At 43.3% G+C, this 18,453-nt stretch overlaps 1 protein-coding gene and 1 long non-coding RNA gene across 8 annotated transcripts; one reads left to right on the top strand and one right to left on the bottom strand.

Moving 5' to 3' along the window:
- Nucleotides 1-139: 139 nt before the first annotated feature.
- Nucleotides 140-16,715, top strand: RBL2 (RB transcriptional corepressor like 2). 2 transcript variants are annotated; one of them, XM_085551792.1, is made up of 22 exons: nt 140-347; nt 1,022-1,152; nt 1,553-1,753; nt 2,664-2,728; nt 4,700-4,828; nt 5,281-5,441; nt 5,536-5,600; nt 5,939-6,125; nt 6,440-6,606; nt 7,102-7,211; nt 7,613-7,716; nt 8,082-8,219; nt 8,695-8,859; nt 9,129-9,240; nt 9,821-10,093; nt 10,490-10,764; nt 11,363-11,539; nt 11,689-11,760; nt 12,145-12,238; nt 13,256-13,458; nt 13,881-14,045; nt 14,798-16,715. In XM_085551792.1, the coding sequence occupies exons 1-22, from the start codon at nt 153-155 to the stop codon at nt 14,966-14,968; spliced, it is 3,360 nt and encodes a 1,119-aa protein (XP_085407918.1). In that variant the 5' UTR covers nt 140-152; the 3' UTR covers nt 14,969-16,715. The 2 variants fall into 2 exon arrangements, with proteins under 2 accessions (XP_085407918.1, XP_015729120.2); XM_015873634.3 differs by having other exon boundaries at nt 12,145-12,262.
- On the bottom strand, nt 8,635-18,242 carry LOC107319082 (uncharacterized). Of its 6 annotated transcripts, none has more exons than XR_014947757.1 (8): nt 17,783-17,915; nt 17,598-17,699; nt 17,202-17,283; nt 16,565-16,606; nt 15,342-15,446; nt 14,420-14,522; nt 12,121-12,226; nt 10,932-11,069 (listed from the first exon to the last, which is right to left on the bottom strand). It is a non-coding gene; the product is annotated as an uncharacterized LOC107319082 (long non-coding RNA). The 6 variants fall into 6 exon arrangements; XR_014947759.1 differs by having other exon boundaries at nt 17,202-17,273; XR_014947762.1 differs by lacking the exons at nt 10,932-11,069; nt 17,598-17,699; nt 17,783-17,915 and adding exons at nt 8,635-8,808; nt 18,108-18,242.
- Between the last annotated feature and the right edge of the window lie 211 nt (nt 18,243-18,453).

Here is an 18,453-nt window from a genome sequence, read left to right as displayed (position 1 = left end):
AGGCGGCGCCGTCGCGTTGTTATGTCGTTATCGGGCGGGGCGGGGCTGAGCGCCGGGGCGTTGGGATTCGAACTCGCGTCTTCAGCCCCAAGGGGCGGCCGCGCAGGCGCAGTGAGAAGCGAGAGCGCTGCCCCCTAGCGACGGGGCGAGGCATGGCGGGAGGGGAGGAGGCCGAGAGTGAAGCGGGGCCCGGCGGGGGGATCCCCACAGCACCGTCACCGCCGGCGGAGGAAGGAGAAACGAGGCAGCGCTACGAGGAGCTCTGCAGCAGCCTCAACATGGACGAGCGAGCCCGCTCCGAGGCCTGGATCAGCTACCAGAGCATGAAGCGCAACTACACGCTGGAGGTGCGCGGGGGGCGGCCTGCGGGGTCTGAGTGTGTGTGTGTGTATGTCTGTATGTATATATGTGTGTGTGTGTAAATGGGGGTAACGGCCTCGTGCCGACACGAGCGGCCGCTGAGGGGCAGCGGGGCGGGATGTTGTGGTTCCTCAGTCTGAGAGTGAGGGTCGGTTGTGCTGGTTGGAATCCACTCGTGTTTGTAGCCCCTGTTGTGTTGTGTTGTGTAAGAGACGCGGAACCGTGTTTGTGCCATCCCGCATTTGAGCACAGAAGGACGTTTAGATAAAAAGGAAAGCTGGATGTTGTTTATTTCCTCCTGTTAGTGTCAGATCAGTGCAGAACATCGCTATGAAGGGCAGCGGTGACCCCATGGCCGAGCCGTGCCATGACGTTTCACACCGCACATCACACGGTGTCACTGCTGCCCTGTTGCTGTCAGCTCTATATGCCCTATATGCCCTATATGCCCTATATGCTCTATATGCTCTATATGCTCTATATGCCCTATATGCCCTATATGCTCTATATGCTCTATATGTGCTGTGCAGCCGTGGGCACTGCAGAACAAGGAGGCGGCCCTGGTGCTGTTACTGCCGCAGTCCATTTGTGGCAATGTGCTCCATGTCTCGGTGCCCAGCAGCTCACAGAGGGTTGACATGCATCGTGTTCTGCTTTGCAGGGCAACGAGCTGCACTGGTTGGCATGTGCCCTCTATGTGGCCTGCAGGAAAGCCATCCCCACCGTCAGCAGGGGGACAGTCGAGGGCAATTATGTATCACTGACCCGCATTCTGCGCTGCTCCGAGCAAAGGTAACTCAGTTTAACCAATTTAAAGCACCTTGAGGAACACAGAAATTAAGAACGAAGTCTGGATGTCTTTGTTAGATTTGTTATACATATTTGTTATATAGATTTGTTATATTGAGTTTATACATTGGGGATCTGTGTGCTGTGGCTCACACAGGTAGGGTGGTTGTCTCTGAGCTGTCTCAGCTCTTCCTGGTTTGTAAATGAGGAGCTGGCTCTGAACACTTCAAACTATAATCATCGTGTTTGCAGTGCTGCTTTTACAGGTAGCTTGGAAAGTTTTAGTTGTACTCTTGCTGTATATAAATGTATGTTTATAGAGTGTTTCTGCAAAACAAATGCAGTGAGAATAGGAGCAAACAAAAGCCAACGCTCTGAGCTCTAACCTGTTCAATGTCTTCAGCTTGATTGAGTTCTTTAACAAGATGAAGAAATGGGAAGACATGGCAAACCTGCCCTCCCAGTTCCGAGAAAGGACTGAAAGGCTGGAGAGAAACTTCACTGTTTCTGCAGTGATTTTTAAGAAGTACGAGCCCATTTTTCAGGACATTTTCAGATACCCTCAGGAAGATCAACCCCGTCAGCAGAGAGGAAGGAAACAGAGGTACGGTTCTGTTATGTCCAGACTGATGTTCAGCTGTTGCTGTTACAAGAAGCTGTTTGGTTGTTCTATCTGTATTTTAATTTACTTCCTTAGTGGTTCTCTATGGTACCAGAGTTGGTCTGTTGGCCTTCATTACAGCACATGTACGGTTCTGCAGTTAGTTGAGTGAGCCCTACTAGTCTGTTTGCATAGCAGAGTGGGAACTCAGTTTGAAGGTTAAGTCAGAATTATCCATTCCAAATTCTTATGTGAAACGTCTAAGCTTTTAACATTTAACACCATTCCTTACATAACCTGGTGGAGTAACCAAAGAAATGTGTGCAGGCTGATAAAACTACTGCAGAAATTGAGAACAACACCTCACTGTGAGTGAATTTGGCCTGAATGAAAGAATTCCCAACTTCAGTATGTAGTAAGGTGGGTACAGGACTCCTGATGGACAGGAGGGCATCATGGTTACGACTAGCGGAGGAACCTGGTGTTGGTAAACAGCTGTAGTGCAAAATTCTCCATAGTATGTAAAATTCTATGCAAAAACACAAAACACTTCAGCAAAGTGTGTAGGTGAGGTCTGTGAGCAAACAGCTTATAAAACCCAGCGTGCTGTGTGATGTGAGCCTCGCAGGACGTGCACACGTGCTTACATTGCTCACAGTACTTCAGAAGGCATCCCACGTGTGCTGCTCTGTTGGTGATGTTTGAATCGCTGCTGGCTGAGGCTTCAGCTGTGTCTGCTGTGAAGCTCTGAGCAGCCACTGCATTATTTCAGACCAGTTCTTACTTTTGTTATTTTTTGAGGGGGAGGGACACGGTTCAGATTTTAGCTGCTCTGTAGCAAAGCAGCTCTTTGAGAACGATGGGATGTCTGTCCATTGTAAGTCATTGAGCTTCTTGTGTTTTCCCCCCAAAGGCGACAGCCGTGCACAGTGACTGAAGTTTTCCAGTTCTGTTGGGTGCTGTTTGTTCATGCGAAAGGTAAGAGATCTGAAAGGGGCTGAATACCACAAACCCCTTCTTGTTAATCTGTATCAGTCTGTAACCATGAGCCAGCTGCAGGCCCTTCAAAGAAAGTGCCTCCTCGGAGCAGTCTGAACGAATGCACCTGAATTCCTGCAGCTGTTTGTTTTCCCAGCTGTCTGAGGTGAGCACTGTGCCCTGCCAGCCTGGTAGCTTTATCTGAAATACTGCTGCAGGGTTTGCTGTATTTTGGCGATTTAGGCTGTAATACTAAAAGAAAATCAGCTCACAGTTGTAGTGAATTCATATTTAGATAGTTGTAATTAATGTAAATTATTGCTTTATGTTCCCTAGGAACAAAATGATTTTAAATTCCTTGTAAGTCTCCAACAACAGTGATAATACATAATGGATTCTGTTCTGTAACATAGAACTGTGTCATGAGGCTGTAGCTGAGGGGACTTTCAAGGCACTCTCACAGGTAGCACTTGGATTTGTTCACCTAAGTGCCTGGCTGGAAGACTCAGATTCCCTTGGATCATACATGTGAAATGCTCTGTTAACAGGCTTCCCTGGAAACAAAGCAGGGAGGAGCTGGTATATTGCCATGCAAGTATTGCCTTTATTGTAAGAGCACCCTTAAAGCTGATATGAATAGCTGAGGATTTCAGTCATTTTTCTTCTTTAATGACTGATTGGAGAAAAAGACAGAAGGGAATGGAAGTAAATCCTTTTGTATGAGGGGCAGTGAAGCTCCCCAGCATTTTTGGCTTAAGTTGTTCAGTTGTACAGCATCATCTACAGTCTGTTATCAGTAGGAATTGATTCGGGTACGGTCAGGATGGGTTCACTGGGAGTCCTTTGAACGTAAGTTAGGTCGTATTCTGGTCCTTCTGTAATTTCCAGGGAGTTGTTTTATTATTATAAGAACTTCATGAGAAAGGAGAGCTTGTGGGACTGCTTGGGATTGCAGGGTCAGTCAGTGTAGGCTTCCTGCAGTATCTCCCTGGTTGTTTCTGAGGATAGGATGCAGTACGTTGTCTCACTATGGACTTTCTGGCAGTAGCTCTGTCCTGTACAGCTGAGCCTTTCTATTCACCACCAAGCAGAGCGCTGCCAGCAGGCTTCATTTTGGAAAAGTCACTGGCAATATCCCTGGATCTTTGCAGGCATGTGAAGAAAGGTGTGATGCTGTACCAAACAACTGTGTCCTGTGTAGAAGCTGCTTCATAGGCTGCAAGTTGCTCCTGAACAGGCACAGGGGGTCTGGGCAGGTCTTGTTCCTGCTGAGTGTTGGCTGGTATGTTTGAGTAAGCAGGTCATCATTAAGTACGTGTTGACTGGCAAACAGTTTCAGACGTACAGATTAACTTTGTGGACTGGAACACAGTGTTGATAACAGCCCATTAATTTTATGAGACAAACAATTACAGTACTTATGAACTGCAAAATTAATAAGTGACGAGTGGTACCTTATGAAGTGTGGCAGTACAACAATGTGAAGTAAATGTGCACCACTGGAGGAATTGAATATTCCCCATTTGTTTGCTGTGTTTTGAGGGCCAGCAGTAATCCTTAGCGTGGCAACCACACATCAGCAGCAAGTTGAGGCTTGTCGCCGTGATCTTTCTGCAAACCTCAGCATCTTGTGTTTGGTTTCACAAGTCAGAAAGCGTCAGTCTTGTTCCTGCACTTGGTGTATGCTGCAAAGGAAGGTAGTGACCCTTGTGGCCATAGAGCTGCTCTCATCTGCTGAACTTATTTATAGACTCTGATCAGAGAACTGAACATAAAGGTGAACAAACGCAATGATACGTGCTTTGTTTTAGCTGTGTCTGTTTTACTCCCTGTGTTTCTATCCAGATATTGACAATCCAGTCACCAAAATCTGTGCTTAAAATACTCCACTGTTGATTGGAAATGCAAATCTTGATAGTTCTGTTGTATCTTTCTCTTTCTTTATCTTCATTTATCTTTCTTGTTTTGAAGGTAATTTTCCCATGATCAGTGATGACTTGGTCAATTCCTATCATCTCTTGTTATGTGCTTTGGATCTGGTGTATGGAAATGCTCTCCAGTGCCCCAACCACAAAGAACTTCTGAATCCCAATTTTAAAGGTATGTTGGGAAAAAAAAGTCTTTATCTAAAATCTGCACAAACCTCTGAGGCTGCTGAAATGGACATGAAGGTGGGCGGTAGGCAGAATGGTATGCTTCATTTTCAGTATTGTGTTGTATTGTATTGTATTTACTGTCCTGTAGTGGCTTGGATGTGAACAGGGGCTGTTATCTCAAACTTATTTGAATAAATATTACAGCTCATAAGTGCTTCATCATTTGTCTATTAGAACCAATGCTATTTATCACTGAATATCTGAGCTCTTTGGGTTTGTCACTTGAAAGGCAGTTCTGATAAGATTATCCAGTTGAGGGTGCACAGCTTTTCTTTCAAGGGGACAAAATAGTTTTCTGTTTTAATTTCAGGCTACATGGGCATCATAGCAAAGAATGTGAGTTCACTAAGGTATGACTATTCGGAATCAAACAGTACTTCCTTTGTCTCTCTATAGGTCTGCCTGAAGACTTTCACAGTAAGGATTATAAAACATCATCTGATCCCCCCTGCATCATTGAAAAGCTGTGTTCGTTACATTACGGATTAGTTTTAGAAGCAAAAGGCATCAAGGAGCATTTTTGGAAGCCGTACATTCGGAAACTTTTTGACAAGAAGGTTGGTGGGTGCATTCAGGATGCAGAAAATGCTTCTCTACTTGTTGTCTTCAGAACTTTAACGACTGCCGTGTCTCCGTTCTTTGCTCTTTCAGCTCTTAAAAGGAAAAGATGAAAATCTGACTGGATTTCTGGATCCTGGAAACTTTGGAGACAGCTTGTGAGTCAACTTGTGCTTTTGTCTGCGTTTGTGTCCCTTTGGGTTATTACCTGTGTCTTATCACTAATACTAGCTAGTTAATTTATAGATATATTACTATTTATATATTATATTAAAAGGCGTTTCAGCTCTTTGCTGGTTGAGGCCTTTTCAGCATAGCATTGCTCGATGTCTGCTCTTGTTCATGTTTCCATGGTCTTTTCTATATGATGTAAAGTGTTAGGAAGAAAAAGGAAGTTCTGAGATCTTCTGATAGGCCAAGAAGTGTGTTCAGTCAGAAAGCAGGTAGTGAAAGCGCTGTCTAAACTAAAGGGCTTTCTCTCTCTTTTCCCCTGTAGCAAAGCCATCAACAAGGCCTATGAGGAGTATGTCTTGTCAGTAGGAAACCTCGATGAGCGAATATTCCTCGGGGAGGATGCAGATGAAGAAATTGGAACTCTCACACGGTGCTTAAATACACCCTCAGGAATGGAAACAGCTGAGCGAGTACAAGTGAAGCATAATTTACAGCAGCACTTTGACAGAGTGAGTCTGGCACAGTCCTTTGATGTTCCTGTGGAGAAGGAGTTGTCCAATTGTGGCGTTTCAGCATGAGGTCATTTTGTCACTGCTCAGACACTTCTGTGTTAGTATTTGACATCCAAGCCACAGATAGACCTGATGCTGATGGTTGTTACTGGGAGAGAACTGGTTTGGGTTGTTTGATTCCAGCTCTCCTTTCATAGATAGATATATATTGTAACCAGCTAAGAAACAATTCTAGCACCTGACACTTTAAGTCTCTTACAAGGTCGGAGTGTTGTAATAATGTACAGAGAGATACTTTGTTTTCTTTCTAGTCTAAATCGCTTCGGATGTCGACCCCCCTCACTGGCCGCAAGTACATTAAGGAGAGCAACCCCTATGTGACACCCATTTCCATAGCAACGTACAGCTTGAGCCGCCTTCACACCATGCTGGCGGGGCTGAAAAATGCCCCCAGTGAAAACCTGGAGCAAATCTTCAGGTAACTTTGATGCTTAGCTACAAAAGTTAGAAACTATAATAACAAATGTGAAATAGCGTAACTTAAAAGGTAAAGTGTTGGAAGTCTGGAGTGAAACAGGAGCCAGAGGGACATTCAGCTTCAGAAAGGCTCTTGTCTTTATTTCTGCACGTTTATCCTTGAGAGATCGACAGCGATAACAACACCCAAATTTGGAGCTTCACTAACAGCAAACTGCTATTGCAATTTTTTCAAGCCTTTTCTTATTAATTCACATTGGAATACATTGTTTAGTATTAAACTCTTATGATGAGTTGACGCTCACTGCAGTAGAATTTGCTGTGGATTTCTCACAGTGCATTTCCAGCAAGGCACGTGTGGGTGTGTTTGCATTGCTGTCTATCAAAGATAATTTACAGCTTCATGCTTTAATCCTATTGTAGGTTTTTTTGGTGTGTGTGTATTTGTGTTTTGTCTTAGCAGAAATAGAACACTTAAACTAGCTTGTATTTTCAGGGCGTGTTCCAGAGATCCCTCACAGTCTATTGCAAACAGAGTCAAAGAAATGTATGAAGTGTATTGTCAGAGCATGCAGACTGAAGAAGAGTTCAGTAATTTGTCCAAAGGTGGGAAACATTTTACTTACATAAATAGGAATTCATGTGTATTTAAAAACACTGATCTCTTCCAAGTAAACTCTGCCTTATGTAGAAGCTGTGCTTTAGCACAAGAGTCTTTTCTATTTCTTCTCTCTTTGCCTGCTAGTCTTACAGTAGGGCAACTTTCAACCCTATATAAACTTCCATAATCATACTTGGCATAAATCATAGGGACTTGATGATATTTCTATGATGTTTTACAGGAGGGAGGAAAGAAAAGCACTCAGAATTGTTCTCCTCTCAAGGGTGCCTTTTTGTCACAGCTGCACAGGAATCCACACAAGCAAATAAGCTGCTGCTTTATCACTGTAGTTTAAGATGAATGATGACACCTTCACTGCAGTTCACAATATTATTTGTGTTTACAGATGTGGCCAGCAAGCATTTCCGTCGTGCTGAGGTGCTCTACTACAAGGTTTTGGAGGCGATCATTGAGCAAGAGAGGAAGAGACTGGGAGACGCTGACTTATCTGTAAGGACAACTACTCCAATTGCACCTTATGTTTCAAGTTGGATCTACAAAAAAGGAAATATTTATATATATTTATAATATTTTATTACATACTGCTATTTTAAATGAGTAAATCTCCCAGGTAGTTGGAAGGTGTACCTGAATGGAAGGAAAACTACAAGAAATTGTTTGTTTGAGAACAAAAAAGATATATAAAATTTATAAAGAGTAAAGATGTCTTTATTTGGCTTCTGTTCCATCAGGTACAAAGGGAAATCCCATGTTTAAAAGCTGGGTAATGTTGATGTGGAGGCAGAATAGAAAGCATGATCCTGTTGTGTTGTTGCACTGTAGATGAAGCATTAAAACGGGCAACTCTCTTGCAGGCTGTACTGGAGCAAGACGTGTTCCATCGCTCCCTGCTGGCGTGCTGCCTTGAGATCGTCACCTTCACATACAAGCAACCTGGAAACTTTCCCTTCATCACAGAAATATTCGACATTCCAGTTTATCACTTTTATAAGGTAAAGTGTTTAATAGCTAGAAATGTTGATCAAGCCCTGCGCACTCAACTTATATTAAATAATCTCTTTACCCGAATGCTAAATTGTGAACTAACTTCATTCTTAGCTTTGCCTCTTTTTGTCTTGAAAGTACTTTACAGCTGGCTTGGGCATCTAAAAATCAGACTGCTGTTAATCAGTGGAATGCAGGAGTTTGTCCAAGTGACTAATGAATTGTCATCTATCTTGAACTAGGGACCAGGGATCCTGAGCTGCTGCTGCAGCTGTTTTGCATTCACTGCTATGTGGGAAGATAAACTTGCAGCCCACCAGGCAATTGAACCACACTGACACAGTCTAACAATTGTTCTTGTCTCTTCCTTGAAAAGTTAGGATCTCATTTCATTGTAAGAAGAAATCTATGAAAACAAAGAGGTTATACTCAGTCACTGATTTATTCAGTATTACATGGACGTCATCCTTCTCTGCTTTACAGGTAATTGAGGTTTTCATTAGAGCAGAAGATGGCCTTTGTCGGGAAGTTGTGAAACACCTTAATCATATTGAAGAACAGATCTTGGAAAGCATGGCCTGGAAACAGGAGTCCATCCTGTGGGACAGAATCAGAGATAACGACAACAAAGTTCCGAGCTGTGAAGAGGTGAGCGCTGCTCTGTATTGTGTAACATGGCTCACGTGGGGTTCCTGTTCAGACAGAATGGAGGAGGGTGGACATCAGCTCTTGCAGGAGAGGCTTCGCATGCCCAGACTTACACAGTTTTTAGTTTAAGGTTACAGTATTTTTTCAGTGTTCTTCATTTTTCTTCTGTATAGTTTCACTGTTCAACATGTTTAGACTAGAAGTTCTAAAAATCAGCTGTGCATTGAATTTGTGCTACAGCTGCACTGATAAAAGTACAACTATTTTAGGTCATGCCACCTCAGTACTTTGAGAGATCTGCTGCCAGCAGTGTTGTCAGTTCTCCATTGACACCAAGACGACTAAATGAGGTCCGAGCTGAAAGTGGAGGCCTGGGAAAAGGTGAGCTATTTTTCAAGCACAACGTATTGATCACTCCTACACCGTGCCCTGAATTTACAATCTAAATGGCATACAGGAAGGAAGCTGCTCTAGTGGTTACTGTACAATCAGGCACCTGTAAATGCTATTTCTGTTGTAACCTGCATAGTTAAGTCAGATGTCTAAGACTGAAACCTTCCTTATTTCAGATCAGAACAGTCTCGTGTCAGTGGTTTCAGGAGTTTGTGTCTATTAACACCATCTGTGTACACACATGTACATGTATAAATACATCTGCTCTGCTCAGCAGCTTAGTTTGTTACACCAGATTAGAAGCTCCAATGTATGTTCAGCTCTGTGAGGCTTCAGGCTTTTCTACAGAGGAACTAAAGCATAACACAGTCACTGAGAAAAAGCTACTCAGTGCCATGTTACATGAGATCAAATAATCTCATAATCTGTGTGAGCCACAGATGTAGACATTAATTTTAAATGCTTCCAGTTGTCATCTTTGAGGTCTCATCAGATTTCTTTTTTATCTATTTGTATAATAAAGGATTTTACAACAAGATTGTTTTCTTTTTGTTTTTTAAACCCACAGGCATTTCATCTTCCCCCACTACCCTGTATGACAGATACAGCTCTCCTACAGCGCATCCTACAAGGAGGAGGCTGTTTGTCGATAACGATAATCCCTCCGACACCTCAACTCCAGTCAGAGTTGCCCAGCAGCCCGTGGTAAATACGGTGCCTGTGCAGAATGTGAACCCTGACACCGTGTCAGTAACTCCAGTGCCTGGCCAGACATTGGTTACAGTAGCAACTGCCACCGTGACAGCCAATAATGGGCAAACTGTGACCATACCTGTACAAGGTAAGAGAAAAGCTGCTGTCAGATCAGGCTGATTTCTGTCCAATATCCTGTAAGGGGATGTGGGGGAAACAGCACATCCAGAGCAGGAAAGCAGGCTTAAGAAGGTATGAATAGATGAGCAGAATTTAGAGACAGCACAAAGATGCTCAGTGACTCTGTATTAGCAACTTTTTCAGTGAGCTTTGCTTCCTCAGCTGGAAGAAAGTGATGTTATAATTAAAGATTAGTTCAATTCCGTTATCTTCTTGTCTCCTTATCTATAATATACTACAAATTATAATCAATTAATGTAAGGTACACTGAATTATTAAGAAAAAGCTGTAACAGGAAACACCATCCACACTAAACAACCCCCTACAACTCGCTCTTATGTCAGACTCTTTTCTTAAATTACAGGTATCGCCAATGAAAATGGAGGAATAACTTTCTTCCCAGTGCAGGTCAATGTTGGGGCCCAGCCGCAGGCAGTCTCTGGCTCCATTCAGCCCCTCAGCGCCCAGGCTCTCACAGGCCCCCTGAGCACTCAGATGTCGGGGGCAGCGCTGCAGCTCCCAGGACAGGTCACTGTTCAGCACATCACCTCTGGAGAGCCAAGGCCAGCCCAGCCCCTCACTGCTGCCACAGCTGCTCGGTCCCGGAAGATGGGCTCGCTTTCCCTCTTCTTTAGAAAGGTACTTTTCAGCCTAATTCGTGCTTTGTTTAGTTTGTATTTTGGTAGCTCTTCTGTGATATTTTAATATCTTTGGTAGCTCTCCTGTGATATTAAAATATCCCCTTATTGCTAATATTAATAAGAGAATATTTAGCTTCAAAGATAACATGTTTTGTCTGATCAGATGCATACCTGAAGAGCTGTGTTCCTGCACAGGGCTTCCTCGCTGTCAGGGTAGATGAACAGTACGGCTGTCACCAGCTGGCAAGCAGATTGACATCTGTGGCCAGCAGCTGCTTAAACGTGTCCATCTTCTTTCAGGCTCTTATAGAAAGAGAAATTTACTTTGGAAATATTTAATCAATACAGAGGTTTCTGTATTTCCAGATAACTGCAGAATTCAAAAACAAATGCTTTTGTAGCATCAGTACCAGTATAGCAGTGTCTTAATCTTGTAAGCAAAAGCAGCTCATTTCAGTACTTGTCATTAGTTTATCACTTGCATGGCTTCTACAAAGCACTCACATCCAAGTTAGAGCTCAGTTTGGACAAGACAAGCACGGTAGATGTGGTCCCTTTCCTAGAGGTGTATCATTTAGCTGTCTCCTTTCCTACAGGTCTATCATTTAGCTAGTGTTCGTCTGCGGGATCTCTCTGTCAAACTGGACATATCTGATGAGCTGCGGAAAAAAGTCTGGACATGTTTTGAATATTCCTTGATGCACTGCCCTGAAATCATGATGGACAGGCATCTGGATCAGCTGCTGATGTGCGCTATCTACGTAATGGCTAAGGTAAGCTGAATAAAAACAGTGTGTTTTTTAAGGCTCGGTAGGCCAGAGAATACTCAAACAACCCACAAAAACAACCTCAACAAACCAAACAGGGAGGGAAAACACCAACAAAAAACCACCAGAGAAGAACTAATACTCTCTCTTCTTAGGTTACTAAGGAAGACAGGTCCTTTCAGAACATTATGCGCTGCTACCGGACACAACCACAAGCCAAGAGTCACGTAAGTACAGTCAAAAATCTCTCTGTTCCCAAAGCAGAACTGAGGCATTTAATATATGACATCATCTAATACTATGTAAGATTTAATATTAAGTGATGCATTCTCTGAGCCACTACCCTTAAATACAACAGTCACACCCAAATCCTGCAGTACTGAAAGCTGCTGCTGTTCAACTGTACCTGTAACTTAAAATACCTTTGCTTACAACCTACACTGACAGTGCCTTCTGGATAACAGTCAGGAGGCTGCCTGCATTTTCCCCTGTAGAAAACAATGCAATGTCAAGCAGTGCTCCAAAAAGCAGATGTATGATTCAGTGTTGCTTCCAGGCTGTGTAACTGCACATCCAATCACACTTACTGTTATGCTCTCATTTCCCTGCAGGTCTATCGAAGCGTCCTGATAAAAGGCAGGAGATGTCGTCGCCAGTCTGGCAGCAGTGATGGCAGCAGCCAGCAGAACTCACCTACAGACAGAAGTAAGGAGAGAAGTAAAGAAAGAAGTGAGTGTTTCCAAATTCCAGGCGTTTACTTTTAATCCCACAAAACAGTACAGGTAGCGTACAAGTTGGATTACAGATCGTAGACCCACACATGAAACAGTTCCTTCTTTGATAAACTTTGCTACAATTAGGAACGTACTGACAACGGACAAGAGCTGCTAAGTGAAGCATATCATTGCACCTGCTTTGTCAGTACCGTTTTGAGTCTGTCACTGTGTGTGTTTCCTTTAAGAGTGCACTACAGAGGCAGCCTCAACTCCTCAGGTAAATTTGTATGCCAGAGAACATGATGTAGAGTGAAAGTAGATCAGTGGCAGCCCATGCCCATAGCTGCTTCCTTACTGCAGTCATGGAGCTGCAGCAGTTTCTTTTAGTAGCCCAGCAGGGAGGTGGTATCTGGCTGGTTTCAGAGATAAGAACCACCACCAGCCCCTCCCACGTCTCTGTAGAGCAAAGAGCTTTTCCTTGATATTTGAACTAACAGGTTTTTCCTTGAGTGAATTTTGCACAGTAAAGCAAGAAGATGAGCATGCGTATTCTTACAGCCAGCTTTCAAGGCACTTAATAGATGACAGCATAAATGTACATTTTAATGTTTTCTGTCACAGAAAGTTGGCAAGGAGGGGAGGAACAAAAATATCATGTATTCCACAGCTTCCCACATTGAAAAGTACCACCCAAATATTTCTACCATTTGCTGAAAGAAAGACTGACATTCCTTAACTGAAATTGTGCCAGCTGGCAACAAGGGAAATAGGGGAAATGCCTGAGAAATGGAATTTTAGCTCAGCTTCTACAGAAAAATCACTTTCAGCTCATCCAATAAGCTGTTAGAAATGAAGCGTTTCTGTAGCAATACTCCGCAATTTGATTGTCTGCTGTCAGAGAAGCTGCTAAGCAGGACCAGCAGCACTGACAGCAGACACCTGGGCCCTACTGGGGATGGAGATGCACAGAGCAGGGTGGTAAAGGATTGTGCGCTTCTCTCCTCAGCAAGCAGAGACTCCAGCCCCGTGATGCGCTCCAGCAGCACCCTGCCTGTGCCGCACCCCAGCAGTGCTCCTCCTACTCCCACCCGTCTGACCGGTGCAAACAGTGATACCGAGGAGGAAGAACGAGGAGACCTCATACAGTTCTACAACAGCGTCTACATTGAGCAGATTAAAGAATTTGCCCTGAAATATACTTCAAATGGGGTAAGAAAGCGCTGTGCTTTTTTGATAGTAAATAGATCTTATTTTACTGTGTTTGGTAAAATGCTCTTCACTAACCTCATCTCAAGGAAAGTGAATTCAAGGAATATTTATGACAAAAATTCCAGTTCAAGGATATAACCTGGTGCTGAAATATTAAGCCCTTTTGCTGCCTAGTTGCTGTTTCCTCTCACAGAAATATGCAGCACCAAGCAATGTCCACCAGCCTCAGATATAGTTAAAAAGGAGTAAAATACCTGGCTGTATGACAAATCCTGCCATGTTCTAAGGAAAGCTATGGCTGTAGTGGAGAAAAAAAAAAAGATCTACACTGTGTTTAAGATGACCAGCTTACACCAACTGTACTGCAGGTGGCTCACTGAGATTACATTGCAGATGAGTGTTTTCTTTTTCCTCCTGAGCAGACAGATTCTCCTCCGCTCTCTCCCTACCCCTTTGTGAGAATCAGCTCTCCTCGCCGAGTCCAGCTGTCTCAGAACCACCCGGTGTACATCTCACCACACAAAAATGTGCCCGCTCCCTCTCATCGAGAGAAAATATTCTATTATTTCAGCAGCAGCCCATCCAAGGTAAGAACTAAAGGCGTTCAGTTTGGTTTTATAAATCCTTAGTTCTGCCCTTTCTGTTGGGATGTGTTAGACTAGAAAAGACTGCTCAACACTCCTTTTAGTGTACACTGTTAAAGTTGTACTCTGTCACCAGACTGTCTCCAGCTTGTCAGTCTACAGATCTAAGAAGCTGGAGAGCAGTGAGGTATCCAAGATACTTGTGTACTTTTAAAAGCTACTCTTGGTAATGGTGCACATGAAAGAGCCAGAAGGTACATCAGTGACACTACAAGATGGGGTGTGTGGCATGAAGGCCCTAAGAGTCAAACATGAAGTAGTCATTCCCTCTTATCTACGTAGTGAGGCAAAAGGTCTCTTAGCACAAAAAGACTCACCAAGCGAACATGGAACAGACTGAATCCCATGACCTCCAGTCATCCACCATTAAGTAGAAGCCTTCTCCAAGCAATGTCTTCACTCAGGATAGGAATTCTGTACCTGTGGTGTAAGATAACATGTCATAACTACAGCAGGAAGGCCTTCCAGCTCCATGTGCACCAGCAGAGCATCAAAAATCTTACACAGAAGCCTTGATAAAGACTCCAGTAGTGGGACCAGTACAATGGTCAAAAGGGTTAGTTTGTTACAGAAAGCACTGTACAGTACACAGCTCCAAAAATAAGGCATTTGTAAGCCTGCAGTAACGGGACAAGCAAAAACATCACTTTTTTGGTTGCTACAATAATGAGATTGTTTTTTCCACCTCTCCCCAGAGGCTAAAGGAAATTAACAGCATGATTAGAACAGGAGAAACTCCAACAAAGAAGAGAGGCATTCTCTTAGAAGATGACAGTGAAGCGCCAGCGAAGCGGATCTGTCAGGAAAACCACACTGCTCTGTTACGCCGCCTGCAAGATGTAGCCAACGACCGAGGGTCCCACTGAGGGCAGGGGCTCAGCACAGGTAGGACCTCTGTGCTGCTGTGCCAGGCTGCCAGCTCAGAGCATCCCACGGACTCAGCAGGACCGCACAGGCATCAGGCTCCTCCTGCCAGGCCATGCTGACCAGTCCCTGCTGGGCTGTAGAGTCTCTGCCTGCCAGAGCTTCCCCAGTGCCAGGGGATGGGGAGGATGCGTTCTGAACTCTGCAGTTCCACTCTGTCTGTTGTAAAGCTGATCAGAAGGCAAGTGATCTACCTGCTGGCTTTGGCTTCAGAAGGCAGTTCAAAGCTTTGTATTGCTTGGAGAATGTATCCCTCATACAGCTTTCTGCCTTGTAACAGGTATTTAAATCCATCTGCTCAACCAGTGTACTTACAGTGTTTTCATCAATGCTTGACCATTTTCAGCTTTGGAATAGGAAGTTGTATATGTATCAAACATGGGAGCGTTGTACCAAGGCACTCATAGTCAAATGTGTCCTCTGGGGGAAAAAAAAAAAGGAAAAAATAAAATGTTAAGTACTGCCATAAAAAGAATGATTTATAAGCAATAGTCTGGCAACATCCAGCCTTTTCTGCTTGGAAAGGGAAGATAGGAATAAGCTTTTTGAGCGCTGAAGGAAGCTGTCCGAATGGATTCTTTTTGTATTCAGGATGCTTTGTGTGCCCCCAAATCCATCACGTTGTTTTGCTTTAACATTTGGGCACCTTGTTGTATAGAAGTAGCTAACTCCATTCACGCATCATTTTTAGCTGTGCAATGTTCTAAGGTGAACTCGTGTTCAAAAGGTGGCACTTTGGATAGGGCTGTGAAGCATCGTTTTTAAGGCAGATTAGTGTTGCTGTATATTTGCAATGGCACTTTCTAAATGTGAATATCTTTTTAAAGGCTGACTTCAGCCTTTTTTTCTTCACGGAAACAATCCAATTCTTGTATTTATTTTCAACGTGACATCCCACAGCTCCCCTTCTTCAGCAAATGGCATTAAGAATTCATTTTAACGTTACGTGCATGCAGTAACAAATGCAGGAGGCCAGGGACGTGGGCTTTGGTCAAGGAATTTTATACATCTCTGTTGTTTCTTCAGCTGGCTCTACTTGAGAGTCAGAACCAGGAACCTCCCTTCCTCAGTAGAAGGAAGGTGGCCTTAGTCTCCTCAAGATGCACACTGTGCTTCTGGAGTGGTTATAAAGGACAAAGGAAGAGGTTCTGGGTTTTTTTTTTAATGGACAGAATCAGGCTGCCTGGGAGAAATCTCTCCCCTGCTAATGGTATAAGAAAGCAGTGCGTATATTAATTAGACATACTAATTGTTTAAATTTTAATCAATTCTACAATACCAGCCCTGTTGGTATGCTTAGACCTTTCCTAATAACTACTGCCCTGTGCCAGTTCACTCATCTTTAATGACAACTGGGGACAATGCTGTTGTACTTGTAAAATTTAGTACACACGGATGCCAGAAGGTTTTGTAAGGAAGCAGAACTTAAAAGCTCCACGTTCTCACTCATTCCTGCTCCTTTGAATAATGGAAAGATTTAAGACTTAATTCCACAGTAAAATCAATTAAGGTAAAATAAAAGCATCTTTAGTTCTTACCTGTGTAAGAAGGGCTGAAGTGGAGCAGTGGTGTAGATGTTTCTGTAGAAATATTTATGAACTTGTCAGACAATTCTGTTATTTTGTACCATTTCCATTCATTTGTATGAAAATACTGCAAGTGTATTTTTCAATAAAGAACTCATAATAAGGCTTGTGTGGAAAAAAAGCTTCATAAGAGCAAAAGCTACACCCAGTGTGCATCTGTCAAAGGCTCGGGCTGATCTGATGGCACAAACACCAAAATAGCACATAGCTGGGTTCTGCGAGGCACACGATGTAATTAATCACAAGAACCTCAGCCAGACATTGACATTCAGGGTGTCAGGTAACGGGGCAGCGCTTCATTAACTACTCACTCTAAAAAAATTACTATTCTTGCCTCTGTTTAAGTCATAGTCTTAAATAGTGTAGCTTCTCTTCCTATTTCTGAAATATTCTTTACAGAAATCAGAATTACAAGAATTACTTTTACAAGTGTTTTTAAAATGCTGCTTAAGCCAGGTACTGATTGAAGCTCAAGCATTTGCAGTCCATTTTTCATTAACTGACTCCCAGCTGTAGCAGGACAGGTAACAGCCAACTGCTGGAGGAAAGGGTTTGGTTCTTCAGTGCAGTCTGGGTGCTGTCTGCCTACCTTGCTCCTGGAACTGCTCCTTTTTGTGCATGAATTGCTTACAGGTGATCCATTACTCTTCCCTTCTCTTCCCTTTTTCAATCTTAAAAAAGAAAAAAAGCTAATCCATTTATTTGTTTTGAACTAGAAATAGATTTGCCTTTCTTTAAATATATACAATTTCTCATAAGGAAACTGCTATTAACATGGGTTTCACTAGGAAGTCCAGACTTTACTCCAACAACCCTAAAAGAAACAAAACTTGCTCAAATAACCATTATTTCAGCTCCTTTCTTGTTACTGCTTTTCCTTTAGTTGCGGTGGTTTCTAAACCCCAGCAACAATTAGACAAATAACTGTAACCACACCTCTGAATTGATGCCAGCTTACTGCTATTCCACATGGCCATCAACTTACTGCATGTGTGCCCTGTCCAACCCCATGGTAACTTGGGGGATAAAACTGCTTTTCTGCTTTATACGCCATCAGGAATTAAGCTTTCCATCTACCAAGCTGCAGCTGAAATGACAGAGCATCCTACAATTAGAAGGGATTGAACATCCACACAAGCCCTTCAGTTCAGCAGCTTAGGAAATTCATACCTGAATAATGATCAAGGTAACTAAAAAGGAATGCTCCAGTTCTGTGCTCTGCTTCTGGCTCCCTGCCTCGCTGCTCCATTGTGCTCACTCTGAATTCTAGGCCTATTTTCTGCTCCACATGAGTCCCTGTTTCACTAAATATCTCAAACACTGAACATGAAACACATGACTTTCAGCCTTCCCAAGAAAAACAAAAGAGAATTGAGAGCAGCAGCAGAATGAACATTCACAATTACTTTAGTAGCAACATCACAGGCCAGAACAGCAGCTCAGAGAAAACCTTTCCTAGTAGCAAAACCACCACTTTGCACATGATACAGCTCACCTTTCAGAGCAGCTATTCCATTCCTGTCTCCTGGAGGAAGTTCTGAACAGTCTCCTGACAATCTGTCAGACACAGAAGAAGTCTAACCATGGTGAACAACACCAGGATGCCTTTTCCTCCTGCACCGAGTCCCAAGGAATTGAGCCATTCTTTTCATGAGTCCAGCGCTGCTTTAAGCTCCTCTTCAAGAACACAGTACACCATTCTAGAGACTTCCCCAGCAGAAAAGCTGCAGGACAGCAGTTGTGCTTCACTGGCTGAATTCATGTAGTTTCACTACAGAGTGAAACTGAACACATGTATCTGTAGTATTATCGGGCATTTTCCCCTTGTAAAGCAAATAACA

The sequence above is a fragment of the Coturnix japonica genome, chromosome 6 (assembly GCF_054131305.1).
Source record: "Coturnix japonica strain WE chromosome 6, WE-NBRP24, whole genome shotgun sequence".
In the NCBI taxonomy this organism is placed as follows: Eukaryota; Metazoa; Chordata; class Aves; order Galliformes; family Phasianidae; genus Coturnix; species Coturnix japonica.
This window is presented reverse-complemented; position numbering and strand designations above follow the sequence as displayed.